The following is a 26,618-nucleotide window of genomic DNA, read 5'->3' on the forward strand; positions in this document are numbered from 1 at the left end:
CCACGTTGGCGTGGAGTTGATTTTATAAAGTGTGGAGAGCGCAGCGAGTCACCGAGCCCGAAGCGTGGCGAGCGGACGCAGACCCGCGCTTCGGGTTCGGTGGCTCGCTGTGCTCGCCACACTTTATAAAATCAACTCCACGCCAACGTGGATAGTGGGGGTATGAAAAGGTCGTAGGACGCATACCGCCACCCCTCGCGGGCTCGTCACGCTTCGGGTTCACGTTTATACTGGGAGGGGGGTGGCGTGGGGGTTCATTTAAGCATTGTAAGCACCCATTAGGGTGCTTATACAATTTATAATCGCATTGCATCGAATTGTATGGCATTTTATGCCATATACAATGGCATACAATTTTAAAATTGTATGCCATTGTACAAAATCTGCCGATATCGCATCGCATCACATGCAATATGGTCTGCGATGCGATGGGCGCCGTGATAGTACACAAGTACCAACAAACATTTAATGTAAAATAAATTTTAGTTAAATCAATTCGTTTGAATTAGTCTGTTATACTCCAATGGAGCCAGTGGTGCGGAACTCAAAGATCCAACTGGATGTTGGTTATGGTATAAATCATAGACTGACTCATGATATACAGTTATATGGTCGACCACTAACAGTCAATAGTCACAAGGTCAAAAGGGTCAAAGGGTCTCTAAAGGTCAACATGGTTAAAAGGTTGACATCAAAAAGGTTGACATGTGTCACAGCCTTGAGAAAGACCCATACCATTTAGGGTCTAAATGATTTGGCGAAGCTCAGTGGCACCCAGTGACCAGACAATGACATTACCTGTCTCAGGGCCGTAACTAGGCAGGGGGGGGCTGGGGGGTCACGCGCACCGGGCGCTGGAGGGGGGGGGGCGCTGTCAGGGGCAGCACTGCAGCTTTACTAGTGTACGGACTCCTATGTGCCCTGAACCGCTTAGCCGTACAGCCCAAACACAAATGACCCCCTTACTGGCTTGGACCCCCACGTGAGCCGCCCGCACGTCCATGTTGCTGAGGCCAGCGTCGACCCCCACACTCTGATTCACTGACAGCCTGTCAGTCATTCCGCCTCAGCCAGCCACCGCGGCGCACTGGGAGAAGGAGGAGGGACAGCACAGATAACTGTATTATGTGCTCGGCCACTCCCCTCCTGCTCTAGCAGCGACGCGGGTGGGCGGGGCTGCAACAGCATCAGTGCATCACCTGTGAAGCTGTGGCGTGCTGGGCTGGGGGTCAGGGTGGGCTACATATTGCTCTGTGGCTGGCTGGGCACGCAGGCTGCGCAGGGAAGCCTAGCAAGAGGCGGGATTCTGGCCAGCATGTCCCTGTCAGCGTGCAGCAAGCCTCCTACTTGGAGGAGAAGAAAGGAGGATCTCTGCTTTCCTGTGCAGCACAGTACTAAACCTTGCTGCCATTCGCAAGTAAGGAATCCTGTTCCTTTTACATTAGAAGTTTAGCCTCTATGATCTCAACCCCCCCTCTCTCTCCCCCCCTCTCTCTTTCTCCCTCCCTCTCTCTCCCCCCCCTCTCTCCCCCCCCCCCTCTCCCCCCCCCCTCCCCCCCCTCCTCTCCCCCCCCCTCCCCCCCCTCTCTATCTCCCCCACAAACTACTTTGTATCATTCGGGGACAGTGTTCTATCCAGTGGCAGCAGCAATTAAACATTGTTTATAATGTGTACTGGGGGGCATAACGGTGTGTGCTAGAATGTGTACTAGGCATTTCGGTTTGTGGTGTAATGTATTCTGGGCATAACGGTGTGTGCTATAATGTGTACTGGGCATAACGGTGTGTGCTGTAATGTGTACTGGGCATTACGGTGTGTGCTATAATGTGTACTGGGCATTACGGTGTGTGCTACTATGTGACCACACCACTTCCCCCCCCCCAAAAAAAAAAACATGCCCTAAATTTTTTGTGCGTGCCTTCGGCGCGCACTGTCCCTGTCCCTGTTTTTTTTGATGCAAGTGGAACAATTGATGTTTTTCTTTCTGTGCAAAACCAAATATATATATATTTTTATTTATTTTTTGTTTGTGGGGGGGGGGGGGGGGGGGCACTAAATGAATGTCTTGCCCTGGGCACCAGAAACCCTAGTTTCAGCCCTGCCTGTCTACAGTTATTCCCAGACCTGTTACCCGGGCACCGGACTGGTGACTATAGACACTATCATATGCATGAACTGATTAAAAACTAGTCCTGATACACTTGCTGGTAATTGTCCCCTTGCATCCGCTGTCCGGAGCTTTTAAATTTTTTGATATTGTGTATATTGTATTCTATTTTTATATGTATTAAAACTGGCTTCACTATCATAAGCCTTCCTCTGTTTTCATATATTGGAGTATCCCACCCATCAGAGAAGTTCTATCTATTTGGAATGGAAGGATGGAAGTATAACATTGCATTGTATAACCACCCCTGCACTCTACTGTTTATTGCAACCACTTCTCCTTCCCGGACGCCGTTTTGAGTTATATGCTTTGTTTTCTGCGACCATATATACTGTCTATTATGAGTCAATCTATGATCAGTCCGGATACCCTGGAAGGGAGGGCCCGCACCAGGGCTTCATTTACACCTGCCACAGCTGTGACCTGGGACCTGGGGCCGTATCCTGACTGCAATTGGGTAAAGGCAGCCGCCAGGGGAGGACTACTTTGCTGCAGATGGGATAAAGACAATAAAGCAATGGAAACATGTTTGGGATATACTTTGGGATATCCTTGCAAATGGTGAAGGACCAAGTAGGTTTGAGGTTGTCTGCTATAAATGTAAAGGGCAGACTACTGTATTTGAGCCACAGGCTCTTACCAACAGACAAATTCAATGATTCTACAATATAGTATTATAAAAGTCATTTTAGTCAATTAGTTTCATTCTCCTCCCTGTGCCAGGTCCCCACATCTCGGTGCAATGACAGATGTCCTCCTGGATACAGGAAAGCTGCTGTTGGAGATATTGATGTCTGCTGCTATGATTGTTTTCTGTGTCCTGACGGCGAAATGTCCAATGTAACAGGTAGAGATAAGCCGCTCAGTGACTGTCCCTGGGGACGTGGTGACGTCGCCAAAGAGCGACATCATATTTACTGTGGGCAGCCAGGAGTTGTGCCCAGCCAGGGGGAAAGCGGCAGTCCAGCCAGGGGGAACAGCGGTGGCCCAGCCAGGGGGAACAGCGGCCAAATCCGGACCGGCCCATCGAAAAATGGCCAGGTTTCCCGGCGGGCCAATCCGCCCCTGCTTGGGACCATGCACATATACAGTTTAATCATCACAAGACAAGGGAGGGCGGGAGAGAGGGGGAAGGTGAGATATGACAGGTGAGAACATTACGGACAGTGGTAAATACACTGTGTGTAACTATTTTAAAGAAAATGCATAAATTGGGTGTACTGAGAATGTTCTAGTATATTAATGTAGGGGTTCCATTTCTTTAGTCGTGTAGAGATTAAGGGGGAAATTTACTAATATGGATTCGTAGGAAAAAATCGTATTTTCCTAGGAAAATACGAATTTTTGGAGTGTATTTGTATTTTGGCATTTACTAAGCCAAAAATATAAATATTTGTATTCATATTGATGGGACATTCGTATTTGTATTTACAAATACGAATGTGTACACCATCGATAGAATATGACAGGAATCACCATTCAAAAGAATGGTGGTTCCTGATTTACTAAGCAGCCAACTTCTCGGCTCCTGATTGGCCTGCTAGGCGGCCAATAGAATTCAGTCTGAGGAGAGGCGCCGAATATGAAACTTCTCAGCATCTCTCCTCAGCGCGATGCAGAGACAGCGGAGACAGCGGGGACCGGCGACAGCTTGAAGATTACCTGGATTACGTCGGATCAAGAGAAGACTTCTTCAGCGCAGGACCAGGTGAGTAGGATTTCCTTCCACAGCTCCAACATGGATTTCTTCGGACCCGGACACCGCCATGGACCTGGAGGACGACACGGACCGTCGACATGGACCTGGAGGACGACGCAGACAGCCGACATGGACGACCAGGGCTACCTACGGGATCAAGAAAGGTAAGTATCAGTATGTATGTGTTATGTATGTATTAAACTTTTATTTTTCACGTGTGTCAGTGTGTTTATTTAACTCTTTCTTTTACTGTGGAACTACAAGACCCAGCGGGCCCTTTAATGCCCCGCAGGCTGGGACTTGTGGTTCTCCAAGTCCCAGCTTGCGGGGGAGGCTTGCTGGGACTCATAGTTCACCAGTAAAAGACAATGGTTTTTATTCTATTTTTTACACCATACCATCAGCTCGATGCCCACCGCCCAGGGGCATCGAGGACAGCACCAGGCTTCAGCCTGGTCAGGTAAGTCCTGGAGGGGGGGACCCCTTTTTTGGGGGGGTCCCCACTCCCCCAGGGCCCCTGGCCAGGCTGACTGGTCGGTAGGGATGAATGCTTTGGCCGGGGGGACTTGTATAAAAAGTCTCCCCCCGGCTGTGGCATTACCCTGCTGGCTGGTTTTGCCTGGGGCTGGTTCTTAAAATACGGGGGACCCCTAGTCATTTTGTCCCCCGTATTTTGGGAACCAGCCCCAGAGCAGGAGCCTGGGGCTGGTTGTTAAAAATCGGGGAACCCCTATTTGTCGGGTTCCCTGATTTTTAATTACCGGCTCCAGGCTCTGTCAGCCTGGTGCTGGTTTCGGCTGTGGGGGGGACCCCACGCCGTTTTTTTTTTTTTAATTTATTTATTTTTCTATTTTTTTTTACACATTGCAGCCTGCACGGATCTGACTGATCCGTGCAGACTGCTAGAAATAATTCGTATTAGCGGCCGTATATACACCCCCCCACACACCTGGCTGCCACCGACACTCCAGCAGCAGCCAGCGCACCCGTAACCTGCTAACAACTCCGTCCCCAACCGCTGACCCTCCTGCACCTGTCCGCAACTATCCGCCGCCTCCCCCTTCATCCCCGCCCGCCAGAAAAAATATTTACTCACCGGCAGGGGACCAGGCATACAGGAAGGGAGCCGGGGCACAGGTCACAGGGGAGGGGGGAGCAAACGAGGCACTGTCAGAACCTTAAATGACAGGGGCTGCTGTGATTGGACAGCAGCTGGATCAGCTGTCCAATCACAGCAGCCCCTGTCAATTAGGCACATCTAGAAGTGCCGCTTTTGATGTTATTTTTAATGGGCTTTTTTAGCCCACTGCTTAGCCCCGCCCAGAGCCCTGCCCCCCGCTTCATCCCCTTGCAGTTCTGTTTGGGAGGCACGCTTATTGTGCCTCCCAAACTAGGTTAAATAGTTCAAACTAGTAAAATAATATAAAGAAAATACTTCTGACACAGAATATGTGTCATAGGTATATTCTTTGTATTATTTTAAAGCAAAATGACTGGGGAAGCACTGCCTCCCCTGCCTCCCCTGACTGCACGTCCCTGACACAGATCTATTGCAAAAGCCACCCTGGCACATTCATTTAAAGGACCGGGATAATTACAGCTTTATTGCAATTTATATAAAATGAGTAGTAGTGAAATCAATGAAAGAAATCATATACAAGATAGGCATGGACTGGTATCTTAAATAAATGATAATAGACATGAACATCTAAAAGACATATAATACACTAATTACCAGGGTCGGTGTAAGGCTTCACAGCACCCTAGGCAAAACTTCAACTTACTGCACCCCCCCCCCCCTCCTCTCTCCCATATTGCCACCAATACCCACTTTCCAACCCCTTAAGGCATACTTGACAAACATTCTGGAGTGGCAGGGAGGCTCCCAAAAAAATGTGTGGGGAGGTGGGCAAGTCCCCTGCTTTCCCTGGAGGCCCCCTTTGCCACCTACAATATAGTACAAGGAGGAGGGGGCAGCAAACTAGGGAAATATGCCTCAAGGGAAAGTATGGGGGTACTTACTGTCACCTGCATTAAGTACAACAAGGATCCTCATAGACATCCTTAATAGACTTGGTGGTGCCCCCCCCCCCCCCCTGCCTAATGGTAGAGCCGGCCCTGCTGTCAGCACTTCTCTTACCTATTAGCAATTTGACTGAATAATTATCCTACCCCAGCACCTTACTTTAGCACTTTCTCTCATCCCCGAATTGTAGGATGTCCCCTCGCAATGTCCTAGGATAACGTGGGCTCATAACCACCCTAACAAGGAAAGCACAAGAGTGTAATTTCCTTCTCAATCATATGATTGTGTTTAAAGAAATATTGATAGATAAGGCAACAATATAAAAATATCTTGAATTGCCTTGACTGGTAGCTAATGGGAAAGTTTGTTACCCTTTAAATGAATAGAAAGAAAACCGATGGCTGATTAAGCTGGAGGTGACATAAACTACCGAAGGAGTCTGAGATGCCTGCACTTTTGGTTGTGGTTTTTGTTAGGGCTATGATGCTGCAGCAATAGCCAATTAGGGAGCTAGGGAGGAGTTTCCTGTAGTAGGAATAGCCAGAGAGTCAGGTGATCTGCTCTCTGGCCCGGTTTTCCAAGGAGCAGGTTGGTTGCTGACACTCTCCTGCAAATAAAAACCCCTTTATTGCTATTTATTCTTCTTCTGTCTAATCTATATCTCTCTCATTTCCTTTCTGTCTCTCTCTCTCTCTTTTCTTACTGCTGCTCCTTGGGGCTTGGTCACAGATCATTTAGTGCCTGCTGCTGCCCGGCCTAACCATGCAGCGCCCGCGGAGAGTTATCCACCCACCCGCCCGATTCGCACGTCCCGGCCCCCCTCTGATCCTCCAACGGCCAGCGTCACGCAGGCCGGGCGGGGAGGCAGAGCGGCGGCGAGAGCGGGACCACAACAGCAGGGTGCTCGGACCGCGTCATCGGCTGATGACGCGGTCATCCACGGCGTTAGGCCGCAAGCTGTTAGAGCAGTTAGCGCTCCCGCCCGGGGTAGCGGAGGCACCCCTGGTAGAGGTAGAGGGCAACGCGGCAGGCGCACACGGTCCCAGGCGACCGCTGCAGTGGGGGCACAGAGGGGAGGCGGTCCTGGTACGTCCGCGTCCATCCAGGATGGCCGCCGGACACGAGCAGCAGGTCCCATGCACCAGCATGGGGACTCCTCTCCCCCGGCCGTTAGCTCCCTGCCTACTGTTCCCGCTCCTAGTCACCCCTCTGCGGGGTCCCCCATGACTCCTCTACGGAGAGCAAGGAGGAGGTGGCTCAATAGAACGCGCCTGCTGCCACAGCGCATTAGGCCGTCCCCGGCGGCACAGGTGGCTACACCCATGGCTCCAGGGCCGGTGCTGCCTGGCATTGCACAAGCGTCTGCCCCAGAGGTGGACATGGCGGTGGTCCGGCAGTTGGTGGTGATGCTGATGCCGCTGGAGGGTCAGCAATCTCTACACGGCTCGGGGTCAGGGTCTGGGGGTCAGTCTCCTGCCATCCTCCCTTCTGCTCTTTCTAACCGGGATCCTGCTGCTCATGTGCTGGCAGCTCTGGGCACGCCATTCACGAGGGCGGGTTCCAACCCCTCAAGGGACGCAGTCTTACAGATGCCGTCGCATCACCAGTCGGAGGGGGCCATTGCCGGGCCGGCGGAGGTAGCCGGTCCTTCCGGGACAGCAGGCGCGGCCGCAGCAGGAGCTGTTTCAGGTGGGTCCTCCAGTGCACGTAAGAAGCGTAGGCGTCGGTATTCCCGTACCTCCGGGGAGGAGGGGGGACGTAGGTCCAGACACAGGCGCAGATGCTCTGGGAGACACCGTAGGCGCTCCCAGTCCTCTAGTGGTGACTCGGGCTCCCCATTGTTTCCTAGAGGGCAGGTGGTCCACTGCGAGAATACAGCAGTGCTGAGAGGCCTCCGGCGCAGCGTAAGGGATAGGATAAGAGAGGGAAGATACGTCAGCTTCTTTACCATGACTGCTCAAGATGAAAAAGATTATCGCGCAGCAAAGCGTAAAGGGGGGATTGGAGAGGCTGCGTACTGCACGTATCAGAGATGGCAGGTGGGGCTGTTTATGTTTGCTGCATGTTACTTGGAAACCAGACCCCAGGAACATATGAATGTGATTAGATACATCCATATGATGCATGCCATGTACATGGACGACGGTGAGAACGTCTGGCGGGCCTATGATGAGCAATTCCGACGGAAGCAGTCGGGTTACGAGATCATGGCCCTTGGGGCTAAGGATGTTGAGGTGTGGATGGGCAAGAAACTGTCGGTTTCGACCTCCACCGCCTCGGCTTCGGCATCCCTGACACCCGCAGCAGCTCCACGCAGGGCCCCCTTGTCCTTTCACGGGGGCACTGGAGGGGGGCAGTCAGCAGGCAGATGTTTTGTCTTCAATGGGGCGGGATGCGCAGCGGGTTCCCACTGTAAGTTTCGCCATCAGTGCTCAAAATGCTGGGGAGGGCACTCGGTCAAGGAATGCCCGCGCGGCAAACAGGCGGGAGGAGCTCCCAGGCAAAATGCCAGAGCCACCCCGGCCCCTGCCCCTCCTCAGTAAGGCTCCTTCTCCGGTGAGGGGTGACCGCTTGGCTATATGGCTGGGGCGTTATCCCCTCAGGTAGGAGGCAAAATTTTTGGCCGCAGGTTTCTCGCAAGGATTCCTCCTCCCCATTCATGGGGAGGTGGCGTCCGGGTCTCCGAGAAACCTAAAATCTGCAATTGACATGCCCCAGGTGGTCCTGGACAAGGTCGAGAAGGAGGTGACTTTGGGCAGGATGGTGGGCCCATTTCCTGAACCTCCAGTGCAGGATTTGGTACTGTCACCTGTGGGGGTGGTGCCCAAAAAAGAGCCGGGCAAGTTTCGTTTGATACAGCACCTGTCCCATCCACCTGGATTGTCCGTGAATGATGCAATTCCTGCGGAGTTGTGTCACGTACGGTACCAGTCCTTTGAGGAGGCATTGGCGATTGTGCGCGGCTTCGGGAGGCGGGCTCTACTAGGCAAGGTAGACGTCAAGTCGGCATTTCGGCTGTTGCCTCTGCATCCGGACTCCTTCAGGTTCATGGGGTTTAAGCTGCCTTCGGGTTATTATGTAGACCGTTGCTTGTCCATGGGCTGTTCCGTGTCATGCGCCTATTTCGAGTGCTTTAGCAGCTTCCTGCATTGGTGCGTCATGGAGTGTACGGGCGAGACGGTGGTCGCCCATTATTTGGACGACTTCTTGTGCGTCGGCCCGGTCGATTCCCCTGGCTCTCCTGACCACAATGCAACAGCTGTTTTCCCATTTCGGAGTCCCAGTCGCGGCGGACAAGACAGAAGGGCCGACTGAGTGCCTTTCTTTCTTGGGCATTGAGATTGACACACAGGCCGGGTGCTGCAGGTTGCCTTCTGATAAGCTTGCACGGCTGCAGGGGGCGATCTCCCAGTCCCTGGCCTCCGGCAAGCTCCGGGTGCGCCAGCTACAGTCCCTACTGTTCCTGTTTCACTTCGCTTGCTGGGTTATCCCCATGGGAAGGGTTTTCTGTCGAAAACTGGAACTAGCCATGGCAGATCCAAATAGGCCCCAATTCTTCGTCCGCCTGAACGCAGAACTCAAACGGGATCTTAGAGTTTGGGAGGTCTTCCTCTGCGACTTCAATGGTGTGTTGCTGTGGCCTAGCCCGTCGCGGAACATCGAGGACTTACAGCTTTACACCGATGCTGCAGGGGGAATTGGCTTCGGCGCGTTCCTGCATGGCTCTTGGTGTGCCGCGACCTGGCCGGAGGAATGGGCGGTGGAAGGGCTCACTAGGAACATGCTACTGCTTGAGCTGTTCCCTATTGTGGTGGCCTTAGAACTGTGGGGTGACCGGCAGCGCAATGCTTGCATCACTTTCTGGTGTGATAACCTGCCGGTAGTGCGTTTGCTGTCGCACCTTGTGTTAATATGTTTGCAGATTAACTTGCATTTTGTTGCCAGGCACGTCCCCGGGGTGGACAACTCGGTTGCCGACGCCCTGTCCAGGCGTGACTGGGCTAGGTTTTGGTCCCTAGCTCCGGGGGCTGATTTGATTGGTGAGCCATGTCCTCCTTATGTTTGGCAGGTCATCAGGCCGGCATGGAGGAACTAGCCATGCGGGCTATTGCTCCCAGGACGCTGCGTTGTTACCAAGCTGGCTGGCTGGAATGGGAACAATTCAGAATGTCCACATCACAACAAGGTAAGGCCCCTGGCGACGCCATGCTGGCGTTTGTGTGGAGTTTGTACTCCGGAGGGCAGTCTGTGTCGGCCGTGAGACGGCTGTTGGCCAGTGTGTCGTTCTTCTCATCGCTGTATGGGAGATCGGACCCCGGTCTGTCTTTTCTTGTGTCTAGGGCCCTGAAGGGCTGGCTGCGCGCTTCCCCTGTGGCTCCGGATAGCAGAAGGCCCATTGACGTGTCCCTGCTGCCTCCTTTATTGTGGGAGGTTCGGGATGTATGTCACTCTGAATATGAGGTCCAACTGTTTCGCATGGCATATGCCATGGCGTTCCACGGAGCTTTCAGGGTCGGCGAGCTGGTAGCCCCATCGAGGCATCGACCTTCCCCTCTGTTGTTAGAGGATGTGTTGATACAGGGCGATTTGGTTTGGTGCCGGGTACGACCTTCCAAGACAGATCAGGCTGGGAGAGGTCAATGGCTGTCATTGCAGCCGTGCCCGGTGGAAAGGATTTGCCCAGTGGCAATGGCAAGCGCCTACGCTCTGTTGTGACCTGACCGCCCCGGGGCATGGTTAATGCATTCAGACGGCTCTTCATTGACCAAATACCAGTTCTGCCATGTTTTGCAGCGTGCCCTGGGATCGCTTGGCCTGGATCCGAGGGAGTTCGGGACACACTCCTTCCGGATCGGGACGGCCACATCTGCAGCTGCTGGGGGTCAATCCGACACAGAGATACAGTCTCTGGGTCGATGGCGTTCGGCAGCGTTCCGCAGATACATTCGGCCTAGCCTATCTGTCCATCTGCACGACCGTAGCCGACTGGACGCATAAGTACTCGTCTCACTCTAGCGGGAGTCTTGAGATGGTCCACTTTCCCCCGGGGGCACAATTCGGCTTATTTCCAATTTGACATGGCGTCCTGTTTAGTTTACTCCGGGGGTTTTCTGTACAGTGTGCCTCAAGGTCTGGTCGGCTACGGTTCCTTTATCTTTTTCCATCTCCAGTGTGTTTGAATTGTTGAGAGCGGTGTGATGTTGATGGCATGTGTCCTAACCTGCTTACATCTTACAGGTCGCAGAGACGCCAAGACGGTGTGGGTGATGGGACACTCTTTTGTCCACTGGGCATCGAAAGCATGTGGAAGTTTGAATGAAAGTATGCGGGTGAAAGCTCAAAAGGTGCGATGGTTGGGTGTGCGAGGCATGCTTTGGGGAGCGCTGCAGGGTTTGTTGTTAAGGTCAGTGCGGGACTTTGGAGTCCCTGAGGTGCTAATTTTGCATCTGGGCGGAAATGATCTAGGCCAATGCACTGCCTTAGAATTGCGGTCAATTATCATCAGAGACCTGCATATTGTGGCCCAGGCGCTCCCTTGCTGCCGACTGATTTGGTCCTCAATGATTCCTAGGCGAGTCTGGAGGAATGCTAGGTCAGGGCCCCTCTTGGATAGCGCACGGAGAAAGGTCAATGCTGCGGTGCAGCGATACCTGTTGGCGAATAGCGGTGGCATCATCAGGCATGACTCCATCGTCTATAAGCGGGGTTCCCTGTATAGGCCGGACGGTGTCCATCTGAGTCCTGAGGGAATGGCCATATTCCTGGACGATCTGTTTAGAGGTTTTTAGTTGAAGTGTTGTTGTTTAGTAGAAGTGCTGAGCGTGGTAGGGTGGCGGTGCTGCAGCCTAGGGCTTGGCTTGTGGCGGTAAAGAACGGTCCTTGTTCAAATGGAAGTGATATGAGGATAGTGGGGTGCGCTCTCCCGTCAATGATACGCTTGTAGCCCATGCCCCTTGGACAGGGGTGGGATGCACCACTTGCCCGAGTGGGTAGCGTGGGAGAGTTGAACACCAATGATGTATGAATGGTGTGATGTCATCTTACCCCTCCTTTTTCTCTATGACCGTTCTTTAGGGCCGCCACCCTCTTTTATAGAATAATATCAATAGTTGTCAATTAATAAATTTGACATTCATATTTGAAACGCCAGCACTTGTGTCTGTCTCTTTATTTGTAGTGTTAAGTTAGATAAGATTAGATAAATTATTAAAGTGTTATGGCATAAAGATTGCCGATGGTAAGTTTATAGAACTCACTAATCTGCAGTGTGATTTGTGAAGAATTTAAACCTGTCTGCTGTGAGAAATGTAATGTATATACCTACAGTATATCATGTATGCTATATGAAGCACCGAAATTAACAGTATGTGTATATATAACATCTTTCCCTGATATGTGGTTCAGATGCAAGTTCAGCCATAAGGGAACCTATAGAATTCAAACATACTTTTCAGAAAAAAATATGTATATTTTTATACCCAAAGTGGGTCCCGACCTTCTCAGTATGGGGTCACGACTCCATGTTGCTGAACATCAGGCTGGTGACTTTTCTATTCTCAGTCAAGTATTCAAGGAGTCTGAAGAATCTGTTGAATTGTCTGTTATTTTAGACTCCTCCCATCCTGTTGTTCCTCCACAATGCTGCCATGTATGTGCTGTCTGCTGACTACACCTGTGATGTGATGGGTTATGGTATATTAGACTCCTCCCATCCTGTTGTTCCTCCACAATGCTGCCATGTATGTGCTGTCTCCTGACTACACCTGTGATGTGATGGGTTATGGTATTTTAGACTCCTCCCATCCTGTTGTTCCTCCACAATGCTGCCATGTATGTGCTGTCTCCTGACTACACGTGTGATGTGATGACCTTCTGCAATAACTTGGTGGGGTCCTGTCATTATTTTTATTGTCTGATGGGGTCCCAGAGCAAAATAGTTTGAGGACCCCAGGTCTATTACCATCTATTTTTCTGTCTGTTTGTGTGTATATTTTGCTCATTGTCAATATTGACCTTTTAAACAGATATTAATAAAAAGATACAACAGGGTGACACCGAGTTTGCCTCAAACGGTCAAGCAGCTACTCTATAACTCCCCCCTGTTAGTGGGGGATAGAAACCAGGAGAAAATGGGGTAAATAGAGAGCGCTTGATACAATCCACCACCTTGTAGGTTTTCCATAAGTTTGTACACGTATGAAGAGATGTACACAATTCTTAAACATAAAATTTGTGGTTTTTTTCTTAAAAAATTCTTAAAATTTCCAAATCTGTTGATTCAAGATGATCCACAGTCAGTCCAACCCTAAGGGTTGGAATTTACATGGGATATTTACCCTCATAGAGGGAGAGTAGAATAGGTGTTGAGCACAGCAAGCCCTCTGTATGCTCTTGCCCCCGTGTCGGGCTCCTGACAGCTGGGATTCCGATGTCAGAAAAACGATCATTGGAATCTGACTGTCAGTAAGCGATACCATACCCAGGAGCCAGCGGTGATGTAGAGCTCAATCAGTGTGTGCTTGCCATTGTGATGTCAGTCCCAACTGATAAGGCAACATAAATGGAGAACATGCTGCGCGATCTGTAGATATATTTGGGATACGGTTGTATTGTCGACACCACTTAGGTCGACAGTCCTTGGGTCGACGCCGTTGGGTCGATGATGATGATACAGAGAGACGGGGCAACATGATGATGATACAGAGAGACGTGGCAACATGATGATGATACAGAGACGTGGCAACATGATGATGATACAGAGAGACGTGGCAACATGATGATGATACAGAGAGACGTGGCAACATGATGATGATACAGAGAGACGTGGCAACATGATGATGATACAGAGAGACGTGGCAACATGATGATGATACAGAGAGACGTGGCAACATGATGATGATACAGAGAGACGTGGCAACATGATGATGATACAGAGAGACGTGGCAACATGATGATGATACAGAGAGACGTGGCAACATGATGATGATACAGAGAGAATTGGCAACATGATGATGATACAGAGAGACGTGGCAACATGATGGTGATACAGAGACGTGGCAACATGATGATGATACAGAGAGACGTGGCAACATGATGATGATACAGAGAGACGTGGCAACATGATGATGATACAGAGAGAATTGGCTACATGATGATGATACAGAGAGACGTGGCAACATGATGGTGATACAGAGACGTGGCAACATGATGATGATACAGAGAGACGTGGCAACATGATGATGATACAGAGAGACGTGTCAAAGTTAGTTGACTGTTGCTGATGAATGCAGCCAGGCAATTGATTACCTTCAGTCGGGTGAGGATCGTTTTATCGACCACAATCAGGTCGACAGTAATTACGTCGACACCGCTGGGTCGAAAGGTGGGAAGGTTGACAGGTGTCTAGGTCGACATAGGTGAAGGTCGACAGGTGTCTAGGTCGACATAGGACATGGTCAACATGGGTTTAGGCCGACATAGCGTTAGGTCGACAGGTCAGAAGGTCAACATGGTTTTTTTAACAGTTATTTTACCAGAATGTCGACACAGTCGACATGAACACAGTTGGAAGTCATCCGCAGCCCCTCGCATGCTCACGATGCTTCGGGCACGTGCCTCGCTGCACTATTTTATTCTCCCACCACGCCCTGGTGGATGGTAGGGCATGAAATACTGCTTGTCGGCACATGTCGGCTCAAAAAATAGTAAAAAAAAACATGTCGACCTTCCGACCTGTCGACCTAACCCATGTCGACCTAACGCTATGTTGACCTAACCCATGTCGACCTTGTCCTATGTCGACCTTCACCTATGTTGACCTGGACACTTGTCGACCTTCCCACCTTTCGACCCAACGGCGTCGACCCAAGGACTGTCGACCTAAGTGGTGTCGACAATACGACCGTATCCCAAATATATCTACAGATCGCGCAGCATGTTCTCCATTTATGTTGCCTTATCAGTTGGGACTGACATCACAATGGCAAGCACACACTGATTGAGCTCTACATCACCGCTGGCTCCTGGGTATGGTATCGCTTACTGGGGTATGGTATCGCTTACTGACAGTCAGATTCCAATGATCGTTTTTCTGACATCGGAATCCCAGCTGTCAGGAGCCCGACACGGGGGCAAGAGCATACAGCGGGCTTGCTGTGCTCAACACCTATTCTACTCTCCCTCTATGGGGGTCATGGACCTCCATGAGGGTAAATATCCCATGTAAATTCCAACCCTTAGGGTTGGACTGACTGTGGATCATCTTGAATCAACAGATTTGGAAATTTTAAGAACGTTTTAAGAAAAAAACCACAAATTTTATGTTTAAGAATTGTGTACATTTCTTCATACGTGTACAAACTTATGGAAAACCTACAAGGTGGTGGATTGTATCAAGCGCTCTCTATTTACCCCATTTTCTCCTGCTTTCTTTCCCCCACTAACAGGGGGGAGTTATAGAGTAGCTGCTTGACCGTTTGGGGCAAACTCTGTGTCACCCTGTTGTATCTTTTTATTAATATCTGTTTAAAAGGTCAATATTGACAATGAGCCAAATATACACACAAACAGACAGAAAAATAGATGGTAATAGACCTGGGGTCCTCAAACTATTTTGCTCTGGGACCCCATCAGACAATAAAAATAATGTATCATCATCATGTTGCCACGTCTCTCTGTATCATTATCATGTTGCCATGTCTCTGTATCATCATCATGTTGCCACGTCTCTCTGTATCATCATCATGTTGCCACGTCTCTCTGTATCATTATCATGTTGCCACGTCTCTCTGTATCATCATCATGTTGCCACGTCTCTCTGTATCATCATCATGTTGCCACGTCTCTCTGTATCCTCATCATGTTGCCACATCTCTCTGTATCATCATCATGTTGCCACGTCTCTCTGTATCATCATCATGTTGCCGCGTCTCTCTGTATAATCATCATGTTGCCACGTCTCTGTATCATCATCATGTTGCCACGTCTCTCTGTATCATCATCATGTTGCCACGTCTCTCTGTATCATTATCATGTTGCCATGTCTCTGTATCATCATCATCATGTTGCCACGTCTCTCTGTATCATCATCATGTTGCCACGTCTCTCTGTATCATTATCATGTTGCCACGTCTCTCTGTATCATCATCATGTTGCCACGTCTCTCTGTATCATCATCATGTTGCCACGTCTCTCTGTATCCTCATCATGTTGCCACGTCTCTCTGTATCATCATCATGTTGCCACGTCTCTCTGTATCATTATCATGTTGCCATGTCTCTGTATCATCATCATGTTGCCACGTCTCTCTGTATCATCATCATGTTGCCACGTCTCTCTGTATCATCATCATGTTGCCACGTCTCTCTGTATCATCATCATGTTGCCACGTCTCTGTATCATCATCATGTTGCCACGTCTCTGTATCATCATCATGTTGCCACGTCTCTGTATCATCATCATGTTGCCACGTCTCTCTGTATCAGCCACGTCTCTCTGTATCATCATCATGTTGCCACGTCTCTCTGTATCATCATCATCATGTTGCCACGTCTCTCTGTATCATCATCATGTTGCCACGTCTCTCTGTATCATCATCATGTTGCCACGTCTCTCTGTATTATCATCATGTTGCCATGTCTCTCTGTATCATCATGTTGCCACGTCTCTCTGTATTATCATCATGTTGCCACGTCTCTCTGTATCATCATCATGTTGCCACGTCTCTCTGTATCATCATCATGTTGCCATGTCTCTGTATCATCATCATGTTGCCACGTCTCTCTGTATCATCATCATCATGTTGCCACGTCTCTCTGTATCATCATCATGTTGCCACGTCTCTCTGTATCATCATCATGTTGCCACGTCTCTCTGTATTATCATCATGTTGCCATGTCTCTCTGTATCATCATCATGTTGCCACGTCTCTCTGTATTATCATCATGTTGCCACGTCTCTCTGTATCATCATCATGTTGCCACGTCTCTCTGTATCATCATCATGTTGCCATGTCTCTGTATCATCATCATGTTGCCACATCTCTCTGTATCATTATCATGTTGCCACGTCTCTGTATCATCATCATGTTGCCACGTCTCTCTGTATCATCATCATGTTGCCACGTCTCTCTGTATCATCATCATGTTGCCACGTCTCTCTGTATCATCATCATGTTGCCACGTCTCTCTGTATCATCATCATGTTGCCACGTCTCTCTGTATCATCATCATGTTGCCACGTCTCTGTATCATCATCATGTTGCCACGTCTCTCTGTATCATCATCATGTTGCCACGTCTCTCTGTATTATCATCATGTTGCCACGTCTCTCTGTATCATCATCATGTTGCCACATCTCTCTGTATTATCATACATGTTGCCACGTCTCTCTGTATCATCATCATGTTGCCACGTCTCTGTATCATTATCATGTTGCCACGTCTCTCTGTATCATCATCATGTTGCAACGTCTCTCTGTATCATCATCATGTTGCCACGTCTCTCTGTATCATCATCATGTTGCCACGTCTCTCTGTATCATCATCATGTTGCCACGTCTCTCTGTATCATCATCATGTTGCCACGTCTCTCTGTATCATCATCATGTTGCCACTTCTCTGTATCATTATCATGTTGCCACGTCTCTCTGTATCATCATCATGTTGCAACGTCTCTCTGTATCATCATCATGTTGCCACGTCTCTCTGTATCATCATCATGTTGCCACGTCTCTCTGTATCATCATCATGTTGCCACGTCTCTCTGTATCATCATCATGTTGCCACGTCTCTGTATCATCATCATGTTGCCACGTCTCTCTGTATTATCATCATGTTGCCACGTCTCTCTGTATCATCATCATGTTGCCACGTCTCTCTGTATCATCCTCATGTTGCCATGTCTCTGTATCATTATCATGTTGCCACGTCTCTCTGTATCATCATCATGTTGCCACGTCTCTCTGTATCATCATCATGTTGCCACGTATCTCTGTATCATCATCAGGTTGCCACGTCTCTCTGTATCATCATCATGTTGCCACGTCTCTCTGTATCATCATCATGTTGCCACGTCTCTCTGTATCATCATCATGTTGCCACGTCTCTCTGTATCCTCCTCATGTTGCCAAGTCTCTTTGTATCATCATCATGTTGCCACGTCTCTTTGTATCATCATCATGTTGCCACGTCTCTCTGTATCATCATCATGTTGCCATGTCTCTGTATCATCATCATGTTGCCACATCTCTCTGTATCATTATCATGTTGCCACGTCTCTCTGTATCATCATCATGTTGCCACGTCTCTCTGTATCATTATCATGTTGCCACGTCTCTCTGTATCATCATCATGTTGCCACGTCTCTCTGTATCATCATCATGTTGCCATGTCTCTCTGTATCATCATCATGTTGCCACGCCTCTCTGTATCATCATCATGTTGCCACGTCTCTCTGTATCATCATCAACTTGCCATGTCTCTGTATCATCATCATGTTGCCACGTCTCTCTGTATCCTCATCATGTTGCCACGTCTCTTTGTATCATCATCATGTTGCCATGTATCTCTGTATCATCATCATGTTGCCACGTCTCTCTGTATCATCATCATGTTGCCACGTCTCTCTGTATCATCATCATGTTGCCATGTCTCTCTGTATCATCATCATGTTGCCACATCTCTCTGTATCATTATCATGTTGCCACGTCTCTCTGTATCATTATCATGTTGCCACGTCTCTCTGTATCATTATCATGTTGCCACGTCTCTCTGTATCATCATCATGTTGCCACGTCTCTCTGTATCATCATCATGTTGCCACGTCTCTCTGTATCCTCATCATGTTGCCACGTCTCTCTGTATCATCATCATGTTGCCACGTCTCTCTGTATCATCATGTTGCCACGTCTCTGTATCATCATCATGTTGCCACGTCTCTCTGTATCATCATCATGTTGCCATGTCTCTCTGTATCATCATCATGTTGCCCCGTCTCTCTGTATCATCATCATGTTGCCATGTCTCTGTATGATCATCATGTTGCTACATCTCTCTGTATCATCATCATGTTGCCACGTCTCTCTGTATCATCATCATGTTGCCACGTTTCTCTGTATCATCATCATGTTGCCACGTCTCTCTGTATCCTCATCATGTTGCCCCGTCTCTCTGTATCATCATGTTGCCACGTCTCTCTGTATCATCATCATGTTGCCACGTCTCTCTGTATAATCATCATGTTGCCACGTCTCTCTGTATCATCATCATGTTGCCACGTCTCTCTGTATCATCATCATGTTGCCACGTCTCTTTGTATCATCATCATGTTGCCATGTCTCTGTATCATCATCATGTTGCCACGTCTCTCTGCATCATCATCATGTTGCCACGTCTCTCTGTATCATCATCATGTTGCCACGTCTCTCTGTATCATCATCATGTTGCCACGTCTCTCTGTATCATCATCATGTTGCCTTGTCTAGTCTGTCTCTAATTATCTCCAGTCATTATACTCCAGGTTATTTACTCCTGTGATATCCGGTTTTTGGTATTAGCCGCTATAGATATGGAGCAATAAGTCCTGGCGTAATCTGAAGTCCTGGTCATTGAATATGTATGGTATCTATGGTAACCGTAGCAGATATTATAGTAAAGAAGACCTCTTACGGTATGTTTCACTTTAAGGGTCTTATCCATACGCACAGAAGTATCATTACATTAACCTACCCCCAGATGTAATGCATGTAGATCACTGTCTGTCTCCTGTTGCTCTTATGGGGACACCAATAGAATGCTGGGATGTCCCCTGCACATGGAGGCATGGCAGTGCTTGATCATGGCGGGCGGCTGACATTGCACATCGAACATACACAGCCTAGCAAAGTGGTCTGATTCAGGTACCAAGTTCAATTCAAGTACACAGTTTATTCCATTCTTACATTGCTGTGAGATTCACAGTTGGCACTATGTCATCAGCCATACTAAACCTCTGACAGCACTAAGAACTTATCCATGACCTGTAGGCATTTGTACTATACCTTATGGTGCAAGAGCTACCTACATCCATCCTCCATGTTTACTGCAAACTACTAACCACTGAATCATCATCAGTGACACCCTCATGTTCACAAGAACTCTCTGACACGACAATCCTGATGCTATATCTCCAACACATTCAGATGTGTCCTTTTGGTTTGTATTCACCATGCATTCACAGTCCTGACTGTTTGGAGCAGTTAGCAGGGAGTGATGGTCCTGATACATGCATAATCCAGGTGGTTAGTATGGGGAAGTTCTGCTATCAAGTGGTTTTTGGCCGTGCAGATGGTGGAGGTACCAGGAGTGTGGTTCCTGCTAGTGAGTGAACAGGGAACATGGACGCTTTGGGTGGTTGCACTCTTCAACAACACATTGGCCCTTATTCTGATCGGTGCGGATATTCCCGAATTCTTACGGTGCGGTCCGCACGCCACGCTGTGCTGCCGCGTGCGGCCATCGTCCGTAGAAACGCCCACGTGTCCTCCGCATTCAGACGGACTCACTCTTTAAGAACAGGGCGTGTTTACGGACGACATACAAACCATGCGTGTGCGGGGGAAACACTCAGATTCTGCACGGTATTACAGAGTATGCACGGGAATACCGCATCCGAACGGATGGCAAGCGGTCGGGCCGCACGGAAGCGGTGTATTTACGCAAAACTACCCACTATTATGTCTATTCTGCAATACATCACATGACCCACTTATTCAATTACCTATCCTCATAAAAAAATGTTTATTTGGAATTGGAATCAATTATATGCCAATATATCCTTACAACCATGCCTAACACATGCATTGCACACATTAACCCTTACAGCAATTGAAGTGCAATGGTTTCAATTAAAGCACTGACAAGCGTCCTATTAGTGAGTAATGAGTAAAGGAGTCGATTGTATTGGGTTCAGGTGTTAATGCTTGTAGTCATTAGGCGTTCCGTTCGCCTACCGCAAGACCGAGTGGTTTCCGCAAAGCAATACTTGACTTATGGACACCGCACATTTCTATTGGTTTTGTTCGCGTGCATTCGGAGTGCTATCCGAATGCACGCCCCCCAACATAAGTGTACTCCCCCGTGTCCGCCCATGTTTCCTCCCAGTTTTGCCCACTTTTAAACTACGCCCCTGTGTCATTCCGCATGACGCCCATAATACGCCCATATTTCCAGAATGATTGCGGTGCACAGTTTTGTACGGGATTTGGCCGAACAGGTACGGAGTCAATGCGTGGCACATGCGCGTTGCGTTCTCCACGCATGCGCAGACGCCGTAAAGACGCTATCCGAAAGTATGCGGAAAAGTACGCATCAATCAGAATAAGGGCCATTGTGGTAAAGCCACAGTAAGCTGCCTCCCACAGCAATGTTCTACACAACTGTATATATGACCCCATTGCCTGTTTCTTCCTTCACACAGCCTAAAAAGTATCCCTCTTCCCCAAACAGCCAATACCTGATGGCAAATCCCCTTTCTCCTCACAGCAGACAAATTGTTGATGGTGTGTGTGAAGATACAGGATTCTTCAATCACTCAGACACCGAGCAGATGAAACCAAAATATGGTTTATTTTTATCACAGCACACAAAAGTAGATGAAGACAGGAAAAAGATTCAAATGGTAGCATATAAACGTTCGGGTAGCAAAGTCCTTGTAGCATCACAGTCCAAAGCACAAACTATCACTTAATCCACACAGCAGTGATAGCATATAAGTCCACACGATACCTAGACAGAGCATAACCTCTTAGTCCAGGACAGTCCATCAAATTCTCTCTCCTCTCTTCCTGCAAACACCAACTTACATCCCAAAGGCACCCCTCTCCCCCTCCCTCAGGAATTCTTAACCCTTCCTATGCTGGGTGCAGTTGTATGAATATAACAGGGTCTCCTATTACCTGTCCAGGGGCTGATTAACTCACTCCCTTCATCTGGCTTTGAAGCTGGTGTATGTGAGGGATTTCACACCTTCATGTAAACAGATCTCTTCTCTGGAGAGTGACCCTGGTGTTATCCATCCTTAGCCTCTTGTTATTTGGGGGGGGAAGTGGATGTCTCTGCCACTACCTGTCTCTGTTACTAAACAGCCTATAAAGAGGTCCTTTGATCCCTGAACCAAAAACTATACACAAACTGAACAGATTCTAATCTAAGCATTTGGTCGCTTCTAGCCGGACCATTTGTCTCCACATACACAGTTACAATATTTAAGTAATACGCATTTGGGGCTTACATGAATAAAGTCCTGGGAAATACAGACATACATTTCTGGTAGGATTATACAGCCTAATAATATATGATCTGGAACTACACACACATATAGGGGGAATATAGACATAAAGAGGGTACAGACGGACTAAAATAGTACATTAATTACTACACCTAATAAAATATCATAATTACAGTCTTACGGTCAGTTTGCTAACCTGACATTCCTTCCCCTACTATTTTAGTTCCTGTACCAAGTTGTTCTGGAACCAATAACACCCTGGAATAGCGGGATGCAGAGCCGAGAATCTGGGGTTTGGATATACCACCTGAGTCCCACAGGGTGACATCATACCAAACCCATCTTGTAAAAGGCGGCTGGTTTGCAGAACCAGCAAGGGCATGATTACAGTCTAAGTCATACATTGGAACTAACAAGGGCTGTAGCGATTCCTCTTCTTCGGATTCTGGGTACCCCCCCTCTGCAACATTGTAACCTACTAATACTTTTGCCTCGGGCACAATGGGGCAGGGACCACTTTCCACCTCCCCCTCTTGCCCAAGGAACAGGGGCCAAACAGCAGGCCAATATAGGGGCTCTGGCCCTGGCACTTCCACCACCCCGTCATGTCCTTCCTCCCCCAAACCCAAACTAGGGGCATGGCAAATTTCAGTCCAGCATTTGGTCTCAATGTCCAGGGCTGAGGAGGGACCCTCCATCACAAACAATTCCGCTGGTGGCTGCAGGACAGGCTGTGTCAGCTCTGTCCCCTTAAAAGCCAGATGCTCACCTGCAGCTACTTCTGCGCACACCTCCTTCTCCGCGATAGCCTCCTTCCCCAGCTGAGTATGCTGGGCAGCCCGAAACACGACGTCATCTGCGACTGGTATGCTTGTGGCCTGGATGTTGTTGGATACTCCTCTAACCACGGTGATCTCCTCCTGGACGCAGTCCTCATAGATCCTCTGGCAGCAGGTTAATAATTCTGCATCTCCCACCTCAGCAAAAGGGAAGCAGTAGTGCAGCTCCCCCCGGGGTGCCTGGCTCAGAGGCCTCACTTCCTTCACGTTGGGGATAACCTCCCCCTGCAGAGAACACTGAGCAGCTTCCTCCCTAGGATGGGGGAGAAGCAGTTGCAAACGGTGCCTTTCATCACGCCCCCTGCGACACTGATCTTGCCATGCTGGGGTATCCAGGAGCCCGCGATCAATCGCCTCTTCCTCTGCCACCACGAAGCACTCCTCCAGACACTGCAATTGTTCCCACACACTCAGCTGTGCACCGAAATAAAGGATCCATGCCCGATAATCGGTAAATGCTTTTGTAGGATCTCCCTGATCGAGAAGGATCTGCTGAAGGATTTCCTCGCGAGTGCAGGATTGGATGGGTATACCTCGCAGCTGACATTCTGCTATCAGCTCCTCCATACTCATTTCTTCAAGGGCAGTTAGGGGCCCCCCTGACAACGACCCTTCTCTTGCGGTAACAATTAATTCCGTGGCAGACCCCTCGGTTGTCTGCCCAGATTGCAGTAGCCCCCTTCTAGACCCTTCCTCTGGTTCTATCTGGGGCATCAATTTATTCTGGACTTGTCCTTCAGCCTCAGAATATTGTCCTCTTTGTAGCATCTGGGTAACTGTAGCAATCACTTCCTCTGTGAATTCTACAAACTCTGGCTCCCCCAGCAGATTCCACGAGGTGGCCTGACCTTTACAGTGCAGGAATGCATCCCCCAGGTAACACAACTTGTCCTGTATGCTGGATACTCTCCACCCGCTGACCATCTGCTGAGCTTCTTCCCAGTACTTCCAGATATACTGCATTTTACTGACAATAAATAACAGATTCGGCTTCCCAGCCTGCCGATACACTGAAGAACCTCCGTCCCTGAGCTCCTCTGCTGCAGGGGTCTTGAGGCATCGATTTTCTTTCCTTGGAAACATTTTCCCTTTCCACAGGAATGACACCTGCTCACTTGCTGAACATCACCTTATTGCATTTTCCGTTTCCTTACATACGGTCTGATCCTCTGTTCTCTGTGCTTTCTGTGCTTGATGGTTGGTGTCTGAATGATCCCACTGTCGCTGCCGCCAAATGTGAAGATACAGGATTCTTCAATCACTCAGACACCGAGCAGATGAAACCAAAATATGGTTTATTTTTATCACAGCACACAAAAGTAGATGAAGACAGGAAAAAGATTCAAATGGTAGCATATAAACGTTCGGGTAGCAAAGTCCTTGTAGCATCACAGTCCAAAGCACAAACTATCACTTAATCCACACAGCAGTGATAGCATATAAGTCCACACGATACCTAGACAGAGCATAACCTCTTAGTCCAGGACAGTCCATCAAATTCTCTCTCCTCTCTTCCTGCAAACACCAACTTACATCCCAAAGGCACCCCTCTCCCCCTCCCTCAGGAATTCTTAACCCTTCCTATGCTGGGTGCAGTTGTATGAATATAACAGGGTCTCCTATTACCTGTCCAGGGGCTGATTAACTCACTCCCTTCATCTGGCTTTGAAGCTGGTGTATGTGAGGGATTTCACACCTTCATGTAAACAGATCTCTTCTCTGGAGAGTGACCCTGGTGTTATCCATCCTTAGCCTCTTGTTATTTGGGGGGGGAAGTGGATGTCTCTGCCACTACCTGTCTCTGTTACTAAACAGCCTATAAAGAGGTCCTTTGATCCCTGAACCAAAAACTATACACAAACTGAACAGATTCTAATCTAAGCATTTGGTCGCTTCTAGCCGGACCATTTGTCTCCACATACACAGTTACAATATTTAAGTAATACGCATTTGGGGCTTACATGAATAAAGTCCTGGGAAATACAGACATACATTTCTGGTAGGATTATACAGCCTAATAATATATGATCTGGAACTACACACACATATAGGGGGAATATAGACATAAAGAGGGTACAGACGGACTAAAATAGTACATTAATTACTACACCTAATAAAATATCATAATTACAGTCTTACGGTCAGTTTGCTAACCTGACAGTGTGTAACTGATTTAAGTTCTTTAAATTATTAACCTCACAAATATTTGTGTTTTCTATATTTATTTAGACAGTGAGGGCTGCCATAGGTGTCCTGATGAAGAGTGGCCGGATACGAGAAAAATGAGATGTGTTCCAAAAACGTATGACTTTTTGTCCTATAAACAGGACATTGTGGTGCTAATATCTGCAGTCACAGCTTTATCTTTCTCTGCCATAACATTATTTATATTGGGGAACTTTATTTACTACTGGGACACCCCAATTGTGAAAGCCAATAACCGGGCTGTGAGCATCATTCTCCTGGTCTCCATCTTGCTGAGCTTCCTCTGTGTGTTCTTGTTCCTCGGCCGACCGGTGGATATAACCTGCAGGCTGAGACATACCTTATTTGGGATCTCCTTCTCCACAGCTGTCTCTTCTGTACTGGGCAAGACTGTCACTGTCTGCATTGCTTTCAAAGCCACCAAACCTGGAAGTCCCTGGAGGAAGTGGGTCACACTCAAAGTGTCTAACTATGTGGTCATTGTGTGCTCCTCCGTCCAAGTTCTCATTTGTGCTACTTGGTTGTCTGTTTCTCCTCCCTACCAAGAATATGACCACCACTCCTACCAGGGAATGATCATCATTCAGTGTAATGAGGGGTCAATGATCGGGTTTTACTCTGTGTTGGGTTACATGGGGATCCTGGTTGCTGTGAGCTTTGTTCTGGCTTTCATGGTGAGGACATTACCGGACAGCTTTAATGAGGCCAAGCACATCACCTTCAGCATGCTGGTGTTCTGCAGTGTATGGGTTTCAATGGTTCCGGCCTATCTGAGCACCAAGGGGAAAGATGTGGTGGCTGTGGAGATCTTCGCCATACTGGCCTCGTGTGCTGGTGTTCTGGCCTGTATATTTTTTCCAAAGCTCTGTATACTGATGTTAAAACCAGAATTAAACTCTAAGAAAATTATACTTTAGAAAAGAATTTGTTAAATACTATATACAGTAGTGGACCATGGTACCCTGCTATATATTCTATGGTATCGATGTACTATCAAACTGTTTATGTAACCAAGTAGAGAAGCAACTGGGACTATTATAAAGTGCTATCCCAAGGTATACCAGCTACCAAGTAATAGGGAAATATAGTCATTTGTTCATCACAAGAGGCACTGCCATGTCCACGCACATTTCTAATAAAACAATGTATGGATCATTTTATCATTGACTGTTCGATAACAAAAACGACACAAAATAGATTTAAATCTATGACAAGTCCTTGTCCACTCGGAACATATCCATAACCTGCCTGATAATTGTGCGAAACAACTGATTAAGATGCCTACAGATGGAGCCGGGCACCCTCCTGCTGGCGAATTGCTAGACTGTCTCTGCTGGCGATCCGCTAGCAGCCCGGCGCTCCATCTGACTGAGACGCGTGTGCGTCTCACGCGCACGTGCGTCTCAGTTTCCGGGC

At 48.4% G+C, this 26,618-nt stretch overlaps 1 protein-coding gene across 1 annotated transcript; it reads left to right on the plus strand.

Annotated features, from left to right (window-relative positions):
* Positions 1 to 2,693: 2,693 nt before the first annotated feature.
* LOC146015999 (vomeronasal type-2 receptor 26-like) lies at positions 2,694 to 26,338 on the plus strand. The gene is made up of 3 exons (XM_083151736.1): positions 2,694 to 2,741; positions 2,892 to 3,015; positions 25,227 to 26,338. The coding sequence occupies exons 1-3, from the start codon at positions 2,694 to 2,696 to the stop codon at positions 26,117 to 26,119; spliced, it is 1,065 nt and encodes a 354-aa protein (XP_083007862.1). The 3' UTR covers positions 26,120 to 26,338.
* Positions 26,339 to 26,618: the final 280 nt, after the last annotated feature.

Source organism: Crinia signifera, chromosome 1 (assembly GCF_055691185.1).
Source record: "Crinia signifera chromosome 1, ASM5569118v1, whole genome shotgun sequence".
Taxonomy (NCBI): Eukaryota; Metazoa; Chordata; class Amphibia; order Anura; family Myobatrachidae; genus Crinia; species Crinia signifera.

Excerpts from the sequence above, each read along its gene's own strand:
- LOC146015999 (XM_083151736.1), top strand. The coding sequence starts at position 2,694 with ATGTTTGGGATATACTTTGGGATATCCTTGCAAATGGTGAAGGACCAA. Across the intron at positions 2,742-2,891 it reads TGCAAATGGTGAAGGACCAA|GTCCCCACATCTCGGTGCAA; the intron begins GTAGGTTTGAGG and ends TCCCTGTGCCAG. Across the intron at positions 3,016-25,226 it reads CGAAATGTCCAATGTAACAG|ACAGTGAGGGCTGCCATAGG; the intron begins GTAGAGATAAGC and ends ATATTTATTTAG.